The 15,977-nt window shown below is 42.8% G+C and overlaps 1 protein-coding gene across 1 annotated transcript in view; it reads right to left on the reverse strand.

Moving 5' to 3' along the window:
- Positions 1–10,057: 10,057 nt before the first annotated feature.
- The window catches only part of BMI1 (BMI1 proto-oncogene, polycomb ring finger), a 10,428-nt gene continuing 4,508 nt past the window's right edge, over positions 10,058–15,977 (reverse strand). Inside the window, exons 2-10 of the mRNA XM_007454167.1 lie at positions 15,022–15,152; positions 14,581–14,677; positions 13,915–13,970; positions 13,776–13,826; positions 13,507–13,615; positions 13,381–13,426; positions 12,850–12,948; positions 12,399–12,479; positions 10,058–12,308 (exon numbers count right to left, since the gene is read on the reverse strand). Of these exons, the coding sequence (XP_007454229.1) occupies positions 11,979–12,308; positions 12,399–12,479; positions 12,850–12,948; positions 13,381–13,426; positions 13,507–13,615; positions 13,776–13,826; positions 13,915–13,970; positions 14,581–14,677; positions 15,022–15,133 (981 nt within the window). The 5' untranslated portion in view covers positions 15,134–15,152 and the 3' untranslated portion in view covers positions 10,058–11,978. The remainder of the gene's footprint in view (positions 12,309–12,398; positions 12,480–12,849; positions 12,949–13,380; positions 13,427–13,506; positions 13,616–13,775; positions 13,827–13,914; positions 13,971–14,580; positions 14,678–15,021; positions 15,153–15,977) is intronic.

Raw genomic sequence — 15,977 nt, forward strand, 5'->3', positions numbered from 1 at the left:
CGTTCAATGTGGACGGGGTGTCGGAGCCCCAGGAAAAGGGAAGAACGCGATGCTCCTCCGATGTCCTCGGCTTTTTCTTTAGGCCAGAGTTTCTCAGACTCCAGCGGGCACCCCCGCGGACTCCGCGCAGTTCTCAGCGGGGAGGGGGCGCGGGAATCTGTTGGGGTTGGGGTCAGGCCATCGTTCGAATCAGAAAGCCGCTAGGCCCCCGCCGTGGGTCGCTGGGCTGGGCCGAAAAGGGGGCGCGGGGGCGGCAGCGCCGGGAGCACCGGCTGGAGGAAGAGGCGGGGGCGCGCGGCCCGAGGGGTAGAGTGCGGAAGCGTGGCGCAGTCTACGCGCGGGAGGCCCCCCTCCAGCGGGGCCTCCGGGGGCGGCCGCGGGCCTGCGGGTGTGAGCAAGGGGGTAGGTCCCAGCTTCGGCTTGTTCGTAGCCCTGTGGGCCGCCGGCCTGGGGATCAGGAGGGAAGGGGCCGCAGATGCCGCAAGCCGGCGTCTGCTGGGGAGGGGTTGCAAAATGAAGAAGGCCTCTGTCCTTTCGCTTTGCTTCCCCCGGCCAGGCCTCCTGCAAGCACCGCACCGCTGCGCGGGCTCTAGCGGACGGGTCCCGGCCCGAGCCTCCCCGCGGCGCGGCTGACCCTTGGGCCCGGGAATGGTGTGGCCAACTCGCAGGGGCGAGCCCGGAGCGGGCGGAAGCTGGAACCCCGGGAGCAAAGGCCCCGCAGCGTTGCGCAGCCAGAAAAGCTCGGCGCCGCTCCGTTCGGCCCTGCTTCCCCTGACTTGCTCCTCCCGGGACTTAAAAAAAAGAGAGCCCCGTTGACGGGGGAGGGGGATCAGACTCTCTTGGCCGGGAGTGGGGTGTGGGAATCCTACACCACCTTACATCAGCCAGCTCCCTAGACCCCGGCGGCGCAGGCCGGATCCCAAAGGCTGAGTGAGAAGCCCAAAGCTTACTTTAAAAAAAGGAAAGAAAAAAAAGCTGCATGTCACTGCGCATGTGCGAGCCTCGTGTTTTTGGTTTGTTTGTTTTTTTTAACATTTGACGTCATTTCGCTACATCAAATCTCAAGCCAAAACTTCTTGCTCATTGATTACTCTGAAAAATAATTGACTGTATGCTCTGACTCCTAGGAAACACTGCAAAAGTACAGAGAGACAGTGTTCAAGGTTTCTGCTTTCACAAAAATAGCACAGGCTGTCTATCCACCCTGCACGTCGGTTCCCCCCCACCAGATTATCAGAGCCGAGAAAGAGCTCCGCTAAAACGTAGGCTAGACTTGGGAGACTCAGTGGCACAGCTTCCCATTTTTTAAGTAGAGATAAGTTGCGTTATGATTTGCATCCTCCTTAGTCCAAGTAAACTATACAACACAACTCCTGCCTTTTTTTTTTTTTTTGTATTTCTGAGGAAACATCTGAATATTGCTAAAGCTGAACTGCTTTACGTCCTACTCCAGTGTTACCTCATATTTCTTTTTTAAAGCGAAGAATAAAGGTTTTCATATGGACAACATAAGAAAAGATCAATGACTACCAATATGAAGAAAATACTAATGCCTTTCCCATTAATAAAACAGGAAATGAATAGTAAAGAAATGCTTTTTATTCTAGGAGTGCTTTTTTTTCCCGGTGAAATAATACGTAATTGCTTATCATTCTGATTATAAGTCAAGGATAAAGGTCTTGGAAGTTTACAGATAAAATTAGATGTATACAAGTAATGTCAGTATATTTATGGTCAAATCCCAGAGAACCAAACTTACTAAAAAACTTTTGGCTTAAAGATTGCCTTGCAATACTAAGGACACCAAATGGGGACAATTAATATAGAGATTTCTTGTAGCACAATTGGATAGAAAAACCTTGATTTTGTTTAATATGATGCTTATGCATAATGCTTTAAACGTATGGCAAACATCTAAGACTGATACCAATTAAGATATCAGTTATCTTTCTTGGAAAGTGTATTCTCAGAACCCAATGCAGACCATGATAATATAGTAGACTTGGTTGCACTAAGGTCTGTCTTTAAGTTTAGAGAGCCTGTACGAATTGTGTATATTAAGTTCATGAAAAAGGATTTCCTTAAGCCTATTTTAAAGGTTGCTTATATCATTCTGTTGTAAACTTACTTTATTCTAATGAATTTCCTTAGAAGTGGTCTCCAAAGTGATAATTTTAATTGGTGAATAATTTGAGCAGAATGATTATTTAGTAAAAGTGAGTGGAGTCCTTCAGATCTCATAACCTCTTTCTCTTTAGAAAATGATGGCATAGTTTGAAGAGAACCCAAATGAATATATTTTAAGATAATTGTCATGAGGCATATTTAGAAACAGCTGGTAAACACATTTTCCCAAGCTTACCCTGACTGACTTCTTCAGTTACACTAGAAAACAAACTAATATATCATGTTCAAAGGAAAAACACTCTTCTGAGTTAATTACTGGTAACATTAATTTTCTGATTCATGAACAGCTAGATGCTTTCTAAACAGCACTCCATTTTCCCAGTATCCTTTATACTTAAGTATTTTGGATGAGTGTTTATTGAACTTAGGAGTCTTGTTCAGAAGGTTGGAAAGGAGTCAAAAATTGCTTGGTAAGATTCTATAGAAATGTAACCAATTCCAGTAAAAAGTCCTTTGTATGGAAGTACATTATGGAAATGACGTGGTTGTCAGACCTAATTGCTTGGCTTTTGAGTCCTCAGAAGAAATTCTACAGCCTTAGGGGTGTAGACTCAAAAGCAGCAGCATTTCTGGTTTCAGTTTAAATAAAACAATGAAATCCATCATTATTCAAGTCAATAGCGATAATTCACATGAATATGAATGCACTTTGATCTTATCCTTCAATTCATTGAAAGACACAGTCGTAATGAAAAAGGGAGATAATCTCTTTAACTTGGTCCAAAGCAAGTTGTTGGAGCTTTTCTTTCCTGAAAGACCATAGAAAGGAACTTTTCACTAAAGCCTTGCTTTCGTGTTTTTCAGGTGGAGGTGGGGAGTGTTGGGCAAGCTACAGGTCATTATGTTGCTCCCAGGAACCAAGTAGTGCTAACTTTCTTCTTTGAAGTAAACTTATTTAATGAACTTGACGTTTTGTGAATCTTAAAGGTGAACCCCTTTCATAACATCATACCTAAGAAGCATTTTAGGAGGCATGTTGATTTGAGTTTACCATCAGATATTATTAAGATATATTAACTATTTTCAGTATGTTTTAAAGATTAAATTAAATAGGATATTTCAAGCTGCATTGTCTTAGATTTGCAGTATCCAATAGTAGTTCCTTAAGAGTTCCTGTTGAACTGTGAAGACAGTTAACACCCTGCCTGTGCTGTATGAAAGTCACTTTAAAATATCATCTTATGCCTATTTAACCAATTTCCAGACACCTTTGGTGGAAAAATAACAAAGTTACAAGTTCTTATTCTTAGAATTCTGGAAACATCTGTCAGATATTTTTTAGTACAGTCACCACATTCGAAATATAATTAGGTAAAAATATGCACGAATGAGGATATCTGATTACTGCCACTGGCTTGGAAAATCTTTACCTTTTCATTGAGTTCATTAAAGATATCCAAGCTTTATAGTAGTTATTAGTAAGTTTTATTTCTCATAAGGGCTGTTGAACTTCTGGAATCCTCTGGAAATTCAACAAATATTTGTTGAGTTATGTTAAAGGGACTCCAGAGCATACAAAGATAAATAAGACAGGTGCTTGTCCTCAAGGAGCTTTAAACTTAAAAATTTCAGCACATCTGTAATTGACATTAAATGTCAATCTAGGAAGAACACTCCACTAACTTAATAGCTGTTTAAAACCGGGTCAGTTGTTAAGAGCGATGAAATTTGGCAATGCATGTATTTCCCGGGATTATCCTACTAGCTAATCAAAATATTTTGCTGTATACTTTGAAGATTTTTCTTCAATAAAAACTTGTTTAAAACATTAACAAGAGTTCTGTTAAAAATTAAATCAACGTCCTAGAGCCACAGACATTAGAAAAGGCAGAAAGATTCCTAAGGGTTAATGTCAATCATTTTCTTTATGCATCCCCACTGCTGAGGTCTGGTGTGGTTTATCACATGAGATGAGGGAGAAAAAAGTGCTCCATCCACTTATGTATAAGAACAAGTATCTGGAGGTAATGTTTGAGCTACACAAGCAGTTATATTATGAATTTCGTGCAAAATATTCGTGGTAGACAAAGAAGAGGGAAGGCTGTAGCGTTTGCCTGTGGTTATAACCCAGAGGAAAGTCACCTTTACCAAGGGCAGACACAACCCTAAGCTCTTTGTGTCGATGTTACTAGAGAGGGAGTGGGCATCTTGACTTCTTTCTTTACCACCACCCTTATTGCTGATATCTAGAAAAGCTTTTTAATGGACTGGCCATTTACAAAGAATTTCGGCTCAAGTTGGAGACGAGGGCACCTGGGGCTGGGACGAAGGCGAGCGCCGGGATCTCGGGGGCTCAGGTGCCTGCGCGGCAGCGTGCGCTTCGAGCCTATTTATCTATTGTCTGCCGTGGGGGCAGTGCCGAGCCGGGGGAACTAGCTTTTGAGTGGAGCTGAGGGTCTCGGAGGATGAGGACACGGAGGGGTGGAGGCGAGAGACGTCAACGAGGGCAACCCCTAGAGTTCGAAATGCTAGACACCGAGATGTACGAAGCGGCGGCGGTACCCGCGGCTGCAGCCCTGGCTGCAAATCGCCGTCGTGTGGTTGCTACTGGCAACCGAGCCTGTGCAGAGCGCGCAGCCCCGCAGCCCCTGGAAGGAAGGTGGCGAAGGGAAGCGGCGGCGCCGCGGCCGCCCCGGCTCGGCCGCCCGCAGGGCTCGCGCTCCCGCCCGCGCCCCGCGGTCCCTTCGGGCTGTGACCACTGCTGTGTGGCACGTAGGGCCCCGAAAGCCTCTCGGGTAATCGCCGTCGTGTGGTTGCTACTGGCAACCGAGCCTGTGCAGAGCGCGCAGCCCCGCAGCCCCTGGAAGGAAGGTGGCGAAGGGAAGCGGCGGCGCCGCGGCCGCCCCGGCTCGGCCGCCCGCAGGGCTCGCGCTCCCGCCCGCGCCCCGCGGTCCCTTCGGGCTGTGACCACTGCTGTGTGGCACGTAGGGCCCCGAAAGCCTCTCGGGTTGGGGGTGTCGCTGCCTCGGGAGCGTCAAATTACTGGCGTCCTCCGCGAATGCAACATGGCAGCTCTGGTTCAAAGACTGGACTCTTTCAGTCCGCCGGGGAGGCGGGGGCTGCGGACTCCGCTGCGCGCCCGCCGCCTCCCTTCCCGGCCGCGAGTCGGCCCTCCTGGCGCCCCCGCCTCCGAGTCGGGCCCAGCTAAGGGCAGCCGCGCGCGCCGACTCGCCTTGCGCTCGCCCCTCGGCCCTTTGTTCTCCTCTCGATAGGCACCTCGCGCTTCGGGGGCTTTTAATGGAGACCGTGTAAGACAGGGTGACCCCGGGTGGGACGCCGACGTCCTGGCACTCCCCAGAGGTGTGTAGCTCCCCGGATCTCCCAAGGGCTCCGGAGCGAGCTGAAAGCGCCAGTCCGGGATGCTAACCCGACACTACCCGAGGAGCCGCGTCTCGTCGGGTGGGTCCCTTTCCGCCAGGCCTGGCCCGCCTTTCTCTTCCTTGCTTCCGAGAGGTGTGAGGCGGGAGGCCAGGGCTGGCACGCGACCCCCGCAAAAAGACAATGCCCGTCACCGCCCCAAGGAAATGAGATTCTCCGCAGGGGAGAGGAAAGCTGCGGGCTCGCAATCTGGGAAAAACGGGGAGAAAAACACCCGTTAGCCCTGCGCTGGGCTCCACCCCGCATCACACTAGCCCTTGGGCGCGGGTGGAGCCCAGTGCAGCCCCAAGGTCCCCGCCCCGGGTCGAGGGAGAGCCGAGACGCGGCGCCCTCCACCGCGAGTGGGGGAGGGGTCGGTGCTCCGGGGAAGGGGGGAGGCCAGGGGGAAATTTGCATTTTTAAAAACGGCGGTTCCGAAACGACCTTGCCACGTAGACAAGCCAGTTATGACGTTCAGCATAACGTGCTACTGAAATACCGAAATCCGCCACCAAATGGCGGCTCCTGCAGTCTGCCGCGCCGATAAAGAGGACTCGCCGGGCGTCGCCCATTTTAGGCCGCTTTCATTTCTCTGCTGTTACCCCGGTCCCCTCCCCAAGCCGTCTCTTCCTCTCCCCGTTTCTGGGCGCACGTGGGACTCCTGGGTCAGAGAAGCTTTTCTGCCCCGGGGATCAGGCAGGCGCGGACTCTGCTGGTAACCGCTGCGTCCCGGCGGCTTTCAGAGGCGATATCCCAACCTCCGACCGGCCGATCCTCTGCCCCGCCGGGGTCTCAATGGCGCCGGAGTGCGAGAGCACCGGACTTTCCAGGTTCGCCCTGCCCGGAGCCCCAGGCTTCGCATTTGGGTCCCAAAGTGTGGTCCTTTGCCCAGATCTTAAGATTCCTATCGCGCAGCCACCCCTTCCACGACACTGTCACCTGGTCAGGTTTTCTTCCCAGGGGATTAGAGCCCGTTCTACCCATTAAACAAGTTCAACTGGAGGACCTTCGGGAAGGCTGAAGCTCAGCCTTCGGGAAGCCTCAAATGGCAGTTTTATATTTTGTTAATAATTTGGCTTACAGTCTTTCCAACAAAACCCTAAACTCCAAGGACACCTTGTTAATGAAGGAGAAAGGGCACAGAATTTGAAGCAGCCGGAGGGAGGAGGGCAAAGCGAGGCGATAATCTGGAATGGCCCCGCAAGGAATCGCTTCTGAGGGCTTTGCAGGCGACGCCGCCGCCTCCCGGGACGTGGGACACTTTCCTGCCCGCGCTGAGCTCCCGCGGCCCTTGCCGCGCCTCGGTGTCCCGCCGGGTGGAGAGGCCTTCGGCAGGACGGGGGCCGCCTTGTGAGATCACGCGCACCCGGCTGTCGCCGCCGCTCGCCACCGGGTCCGGCCTTGGAGACACGACTTCGTTTTCCCGCCTCCCCAGCCTGCCGAGGCCTGGGAATCTCGCTTTCAAAATTGGCGGGATCCGAGTCCGCTGAGCCGAGGGTGGCGCGCCGCGCACGCGCAAAATGGCCTCCCGGTTCCCCGCGGCCTGGGCTCGAGCGTTGGGCCGGGCCGAACCCCGCGGCACAATCGGGGGCGGAGGTCTGGGCTGTCGCTCTTTGCGGTTCTCGGAGAGCTGCTAGTTAAAAAATAAAACAGGGAGAAGGGCCGTTTTCTCTGTAACCGGTCCTTTTGGTAAAGGCTGCCTAATCGGGAAGGCAGCGCTGCCGGGAAACGAAGGTCATTTTCTCCAGCCGGGCGTCCTGTGCCCTTTCCACCGGGCACCCGAACATAGGAAGCCTTTCTTTCTCTCACTTTTTTTTAAGCCGCTGCTTTTTCCACCCTAATTACCCTCGCCCCCGCTTTATCTTGCAAGCCGCGCACTGCGCTCCTGTCTTCGGCTTTCTTTGAATATTTCCACTCGTGGGGGCACCTAGACCTAAGACTGGAGCTCCTGGACAGGCTTCGCTGTCTCCAGTAACTTCTTTATCCATCTCTGTAACATTCTCATTCCTTCCATTCCAATTTTCGACGCGTTTCCCGAGTACCCTAGTCCGCAGCCTTCCGAGGGTCTGTTGGGTTCTAGCTAACTTAGAAGGACAGAGTTGAAGAGCGCCGAATCCGCACGGAACTTGAAATCACGTTCACTTTGAAGTTTGGAGTTGATGACCACCCAACAACCAGAGCATGAAGTAACCTTTTTTTTTTTTTAACTGAAATGTAGGTGACTCTGAGGGAACATCGCTTGCTATTTTGGGCAATTCCCTTCTAATAGCCTCTGGAAGGGATATTTTAAGAAAACAGAAGAATGGGGGTAATTTAACTCATCAATTGGAAGTTTTATTGAGTGCTTACTGTTCATTTAGGGGGTTAAATGAGACTTTGGGTGAGTTTTCCAGAGGCACTTGAACTTCTTTAGAAAACTCACAAGGATACTGGAGTAGCCTTTCCAGTGATAACTAACTGTTGATGTCGTCGACTTGATGAAGACAGAAAGTTAATGGTGAAGTCTTCATGTGAGACCTCTAGAAATTGCACACTCAGAAAAAGAAACTGGTGCAAATAAAGGAAATCCGTTTCAAGAACCAAAAGAAGAAAAAACGTTAAAAAAATTAAGTGCGGAAACAGGAAACACTCGACTGTGTAAACATTTTCGGAGACTTTCATAATCAAAACTGGGCGATCTTGAGATTTGTGAGGAGATGGACAGGCTTCGCGGTGGCATTTCCCAAGTCTGATCTACTGGGAGGCTCTAATATGTGATACTTTCTCTTCCTTGTAAAGAACCCATCTATCTGAATTCTGTGGTCCCAGTTTAATTCAAGGTTTTATTTGGGAGGAATCCGGATTTTTTTTTTTAAGCGGCCTTAGAAATAATCACCTGTTGTACTGTTCATTTTTTACTTGAAGAAACATCCTCAAGCAAAGTGACCTTATCTAACCCAAGAGCCTTAAGTTGGAGCTGCGTTCTGTGCTCTTTGAAACTTAGAAGTCTTAAAGGTATATATATATATATATATTTTTAAGGGTCCTTTAAAATGTAATTTCATCAAGACTTTTTGTTTTGGATAAAAGGCGAGTAAAACTGTATGGAAGAAACAATCATTGTATTTCAAAATAACATGGAGCCTCCATTTCATGGAGCACCAAACTGAATCAGAATTTCCAACTGTCATTCCAGGGTAATGTCAGAAGGAAAAGATACTATCTTTAAAACCTTTAAAATATAAACAAAAATGAACAAAAATAACACTTCCTTCACCTCAGGATTCTAAAGGAGACTAGGTTCCATGTGCAAATTGTTTCTAAAATTAAAATTCCATCTCCTCCAAAGATTACCATAAGCTATTTTTCAAAAACCAAAAAACATTTTCACTTCTTCTTGGCCAGTGCAAGTAGGATTTCACATGGATTCCTTTTACATTGCTATTAAGGTTTCATAACAAAACTTTTGATAGGCCTATACAACGAGTGTACGGAAAGACTTCACAAATGAACTGCAACTCCAATATTGGGAAAAGAATAAGAGGAAAGGATGAAGGAAAGCCCCTATCAGCTTTACTCTGCCTGTTGCACTGTACCTCCAAAGGTCCTAACATTTGCACATATGGATAAGGAAACAAAGCAATATGGTTGGTAGGTTAAGTCAACTGAAGGGCAACTTTTTTTTCAACTCAGAGCAATTAACGGCCGGCAATTTTAAAAGCAAAAAGGTATTTGTAAAGTGGTATGCATGTGTAAAGCAAGATAGATCACTATTTATACAACAGCAACCAGCCTCATTCTTTTTTTGCATTTAAGCTAAAATCTGTGAAATCAATTTAGGCATTTTCTGTGGAATATTTTTAGCTCTAACTTTGTGGTATAGAATCCCAGAATACTCTTCAGAAGCAAAAGCCAAACTTAAAGCCGACTTTTCACGCACCCTGCCTTGACTGCTAAGAGTTACAAAGTTAGCAGCTTTGATATGGGTTTTTGTAACATTGAAATTTTAAGTGGTAGTTCAGCAAAAGTTTTAAAGCCTAATTGTCAAACCCGTGTTGGCTGCTTATAAAATACAAAACATTATACTCTCTTGTTTTATTAAAAGACAAATTTTAGCTGAAATAGCCTTTAAAACTTAAGCAATTCTCAAATTGAGTAGGGGGGAAATTCCTCTTTCAAACAAAATAAATGGACATGTTTTCAAATATGGTGAAATAGTGTTAGGTAAGCCATAAATGCAATATCTGATATTTTACTAGGTAATTTCAAAAATAAGTCCATAAAAAGGTTGAGATGTAAAATCTTTGAGTTCTGTGTTGATCCTATGACTTGGTTTTGTGTAAGTCAAATGACAATCCACTAGCACTTGAAGTTTTTAGCCTTTGAAAAATATTTTTGCATTTTTTATATACACAGTCATATCCAAAATAAAAACATCACTTGAAACTTCCATTAACTTTTTTTTCTTGTCTTAGATAACATCATGAACAACTTGAGAAGAAAAGCCTAGAAAAATAAGTTAAATTCACCAAAATTGGCAAACATGGGTAACTTTTACTTCAAAGATTGTAGAGTAAATAAACAGATACATCTTTCAATTGGGCTTTCAAGCAATTATACAACAAAGCATGTACTCTCAGCAACATCACTAAGACAGCAATGGATGTTCTTCAGCTTTTACCTGTTGTAATCCACAATAGGGTTTCCAAAACTTCTGCACATTGTGCTTTTCATATCAAATTTTTATTAAAGTCTTAGCTATTTTCTAAATGAATATCCTTTTTATTGGATTTTTTCCAATTACAAATGAAATTTAATTTTACATCTATCATTAGAAACAACACTTACAATGGGACTGTACAAATTTAGGTCAAAATAAAAATATATGTATTTTGTGGTTTCATAAAACTTCATTTACTGTATCTTTAAAGAAAGCAGAAGTAACAGCAATATATGTAAAAGTAATGATTTAATGACTATAAGCAAGAGAGAGCAATAGAATTGTGCTTCTTTTGCAGATGGGGGACAATGAAATGTTTAACTACAATTTCCCCATACAAACATGAAACAATATTCATAGAGAATAAACACCCTCACAAATAACTTGATGGGTGATGAACAAGTTCGACCAAAGCAAAACACAAACTGAAAATTGTTGGGGATATTCATACTTTAAATTCAACATGCTCACTGTATTTAAAAACGAATACTTGTAGAAGCTCACAATAAATTGCTTCTATTTCCAGACGTTACAGAGAGGGCATATTCCACTGTTTATAACTGTAAAAGCAATTCTTAAGTTTGAAATTTCCACTATGCCACATGTTAAAATAATTTTAGATAAAATGCCTTCTTCCAGCAATTTGCTGATTTAAAATATTTGTTTTAGAATTACAGCGATCAATATGCATTTTAAAAACACATGAATTCCATCATAAGCAATGGGAAATGAAGAAAGCATTTCCAATTTCCTTAGTGAAAAGTTTTTCTTTAATGCAACTATTAATTTCAAAGTAAACAGGTATTACTAGAGAAAAGTCAGTATTACGATACGCCAATCGCTTCCAATGGAACAAAATTTAGAATTAAATATCCACATTAAAAATATCCTATGGTGATAAGGCTCAAACATAGGTATCTGCAAAGGTCGAACCAGTTGGGAGAATTTTAACAACCATCTCTGAATGCATGAAACACAATATTTTCTTTATAGTATTTATAAATATATCATACAATACTGTTTCCTGTTATGTCGTATACCAATATGGCATTGTACAATAAGCATAATGCCATCTGATTCATACAAAAGCGAATCATTTAAACAAGTCAGTAAAATAAACGGTAGTACCCGCTTTTAGGCTTACAGATTGTAAAACTGAAGTTTACTTTCCTTTGATCGGTTTCGCGCAGCAACAGAGAAGTAATCAAACAGGAATCAAAATGGCTAAATATGCAAGAAATTGTTATTCACAGTGACATGGCTACATAGAATGCATTATTCTATGCATATTCTTTCCATTTGTTGAATTTCAAGATAAAAAGCACTTGTTTTCTACAGGTTCACAAAACAGCATAATAACAAGAACAATGAGGGTGGATGTAATGTAGGCGTTAGTTGAGATTAACAAACTATGGCCCAATGTTTATGTCCACTGCAGAAGATTTTCAAATCCAAACAATGGTTACAGAAACCATTTCACATCTGTCCTAACACACAGAAAAACATCTTGCCTGCTTTCTCAGAAATCAATTCTTTCGAGAAATAATCTTTCTTTTCAATTAACGTCCATATGAATATCACATCTAGTCCATCTTTTATAGCCAAATTTAACGTCACTACAAAAGAAAGCAAATTGGACAATAGTCACATGTATTAGCATCTATAAAGCTGTAATGGCATGAAGATATCTATATAAATCAGGGGTTTAAAATTTTTTCCTCAACAGTCTCAGGTATCAACCAGATGAAGTTGCTGACGACCCATTTACTGACGATTTTCGAGGTCTATTGGCAAAGGAAGATTGGTGGTTACCGCTGGGGCTGCTGCTGGTTCCATTCATAGTGCTGGAAATGTGAGGAAACTGAGGATGAGGAGACTGGACTGGAGTGCCGGGGCTGGGCAAACAAGAAGAGGTGGAGGGAATACCTCCTGCTGGGCTGTTGGCCTTGTCACTCCCAGAGTCACTTTCCAGTTCTCCAGCGTTTGTCAGTCCATCTCTCTGATGACTGATCTTCATTCTTTTACAAGTAGGTCGAACTCTGTATTTCAAAGGAAGCGGACCATTCTATAAAGTTAAGAGGAAAAAAAAAATCAGTCTTAGATCTTTAAGTACAGTCTACAAAAATAACCTGCGAGCATCAGGTACGCTACTTACCCTTCTCCAGGTATAAATGTAGGCAATATCCATTAGTGTATAGTAATCCTTTAAAGGTTCCTCTTCATACATGACATCAATCTGTTGAAAAACAACACTTCAATTATTAGGCATCACAAAGAATGATGGTACATCTAGATTTTTTTGGCCATCTAAATAGAATCCAAAAATGCTTTTAAAAAACATTTTCTCCAAACATTTGGACAAAGAAAGAATCCCTCTGGAAACTTCAAATGAGGGAAAACATTTCTTGAAATTATTAAGGGATTTGTTTTCACAGCGTAAAACAGAATCCATACCAAATATTTTATGAGCTATTTCCAAATAAAGTACTAAATTAAAAAAAAAAATTTCCGTTGCTTTTTTGGGTTTAGAATCCAAAAAGAAAAATGTCATTGAAATTTTTTTTTAAAGATTTACATAAAATGCATGAAGACTATAAAGTAGATACCTGGAAAGTATTAGGTATGTCCATTTTACTTCTGAGAAACTTTCTTAGGTGCATCACAGTCATTGCTGCTGGGCATCGTAAATATCTTTTATCATTCACCTAAGAGCATATTTAAGAAAAATAATTTTTAAAAATTCCTAACTTTAAGATTTTTTTTAAAGTCAAAAAAAAATAGAGAGATGTCTGAGTATGACAAAAGGTACGAATACCAAAGCTGAGATTTGACTAAGTTCTCAGCTATACTTTGAGTTTGCTATTATTATAAATACTAAATGAACAGATTCCTTCAGTACATCAAAGCATTAAACATTAATTACTGAAAATATTTTGTAAGAATAGTAATCATATATAAGATAAATTCTATCTAGTAACTATCGAATACAGATCACTCTTAAACAACAAACATGATGATTTTCTTCTATTTGATAGCAACATCTGACCCTAGGATATTCTAAAGGGCAACATACACTCTCATAAAATCTAGAATCCAAACAATGCATCTTCTATGTGTTTTTGTATCATGGAACATACCTCCTCCTTAGATTTCTCCTTGTCTTTATTTACTTTCCGATCCAATCTAAGAAACACATAATTTATTAGGCAAACAATATATCTAACAAATATATTAGCATAAAACACATTTCCTAAAGAATTTACCTGTTCTGGTCAAAGAATTCAATGGACAAACTTATTATTTCATCATCAGTTATAATTCTCTTATCTTCATCTGCAACTTCTCCTCTATCTTCATTAGAGCCATTGGCAGCTATAAAGACATTTTTTAATTCAATTTTTAAGAATTAAATATTTAATTAAATATTATACATATAGAAGAATGGAACTGGTACTTTTAAGCTTAATTTTAATAAATTACTGGATAAGTTCTCCCTCCAAATAAAATGTCTTTCCCCCTCTAAAGAGTTTACCATCAGCTGAAGGATGAGCTGCATAAAAATCCCTTCTTCTCTTCATTTCATCTAAAGAGGAGGAAAAAAAAGACTTAAATATAGCAGGTAAAAGTGATAAAATACTTTTTAAAAATTCATTTTTAAGCAAGTTACTCACTTTTGAAAAGCCCTGGAACTAATTTGTATACAATATCTTGAAGAGTTTTATCTGACCTGAAAAAGAATAAATTAGAAAATGAACTATCAACTAATATGGTAAAGACTAAAAATGTTCATTAAGTTTTTAAACATTCTTTGTTTTCTCTGTTAGTATTTTACTTGATTGTAACACTGTCTATAACTACATCAACATGATTATTATGATAAAACTTCTTTATGTAGTAGCACTGTTTTTAAATTAGTAGAATACTCTATTTTATATTCACTAATAAATTCTTCACATTTCACTAAGTCAAGAAAAGTGTGCCTTCCAAATTACTGAATTAGCTAATATGAAAGAGAACAAAGAGGAGAGAATGGAAGCAGTTTAAACACATGCACTCTTGCCTGTCACAAGGTCAATAAAGCAATGCAAAAATGGAGAACTAATTCCATTTTTTAAAATGATTTTAAAAAATCTTAAAATCCCTTAAATAATATTGAATTCTGTTTAAAGTTAGTCATCGTTAAAATGGCCAAGAAATTAAGGGCTATCCTCCTCTACAAAGTACATGCATTAGACGGCGACTGAAGGATAAATTTTGTGTGAAGAAATAAACACTAAATTCAATAATTATGCAATTCCAATAACAATTACAAACAGTGTTTTTAAACATTTTCCTACCTTATATTCAGTAGTGGTCTGGTCTTGTGAACTTGGACATCACAGATAGGACAATACTTGCTGGTCTCCAGGTAACGCACAATACACGTTTTACAGACTAGAAATAAAAACACAAATTTTTTAAAGTTCAGGAAGTAGATGCTAAGCAATAAAATTAGTGTCAGAAATAGAGAACTAGTAGTAACAAAATGGTAAATACCATAAGGCATTTCTAATTAAATAAACAAACTCAGTTAATATCCTGAGAACACTTATACAATTTATATTTATACAATATTTTATTAAATATGCATTAACAAAAAGTCACTAAATGCAAGAGCGGAAAACAACTTCTTCATTTTGTACCAACATTCTCAAGGACAGTGGGAATTGTTAGTTTTCAAATTCAGGACAAGATGTTAAATATACACGACACAAGAAAAGGTCTAAAACTGTACTTACAGGAATGTAGACATTCTATTATGGTTGTGGCATCAATGAAGTACCCTCCACAAAGCACACACATTAGGTGGGGATTTAGCTCAGTGATCTTGATTCTGGTTGTTCGATGCATTTCTGCTTGATAAAAGATCCTGCAAGACAAAGAAATATTGGCCATAATTCACAAAAAGAGAATCGAGATTATCTCCAACTCCCACTAACTATATGCTCTGAAATGCTGAAGGAGTTCATAAAACTCGTTTAACACTGTGCAGCTGGACTGTCCCAACGTCTTCTACAGAAAGAATTCACTGATCAGACCTCAATCAATTCTACTGAAAAGGTGAAAAAGGATCCAAGAAAAGTAATCTCTGGTCCCTCAGGTCATTCCATGGAGGGAGAAGAAAAGGTCTGGGGTGGGGGCTGGGAGCTGAGAGCATTCGGGTCTCTTTCTTCCATTTGTCCTCCAGCCCAGCAGCCCCACGGCTGCTGCAGACGCTACACGCTCCCCGCAGATATTTACCAACCGCTAGGGCTTGTTCCAGGACTCCAAATTTAGGGTAAAACTTCCTTATGGATCTTCGATCGAAAATCCAGGAGCATGCCCTGGCTTCCCAGGGGTTCTGGTTGTTTTAAGCGGTTCCGGCAACCAGAACCTGGCACGTTTTGACGCGATACAAAGGGAAAGCAAATTCTGCTCTATCTGCATCCCTGGCATTTCCGGAGCTGGGTGCTGGGGCGGCAGGAGAAGCACCTCGAGTCGGCCTCGGGCTGGGGCCTGAGCGCGCGGACGCCCGGGGGCCGGGGGGCCGGGATGCGGAGGGGCGTATCCGGCGGCGCCCGGGGCTCCGTCTCGCTCCGGATTCGGAACTCGCCTCTGTCGGGGTTTCCATAGCAACTTACACTTACACTTGGCATCCGGCCACCGCTGCAACTCCGCGCGGAGCCGGGCCGAGCCCGTAGCTTCGGCGGGCGTG

This window comes from Lipotes vexillifer, unplaced genomic scaffold (assembly GCF_000442215.2).
Source record: "Lipotes vexillifer unplaced genomic scaffold, Lipotes_vexillifer_v1.1 scaffold316, whole genome shotgun sequence".
NCBI classification, from domain to species: Eukaryota; Metazoa; Chordata; class Mammalia; order Artiodactyla; family Lipotidae; genus Lipotes; species Lipotes vexillifer.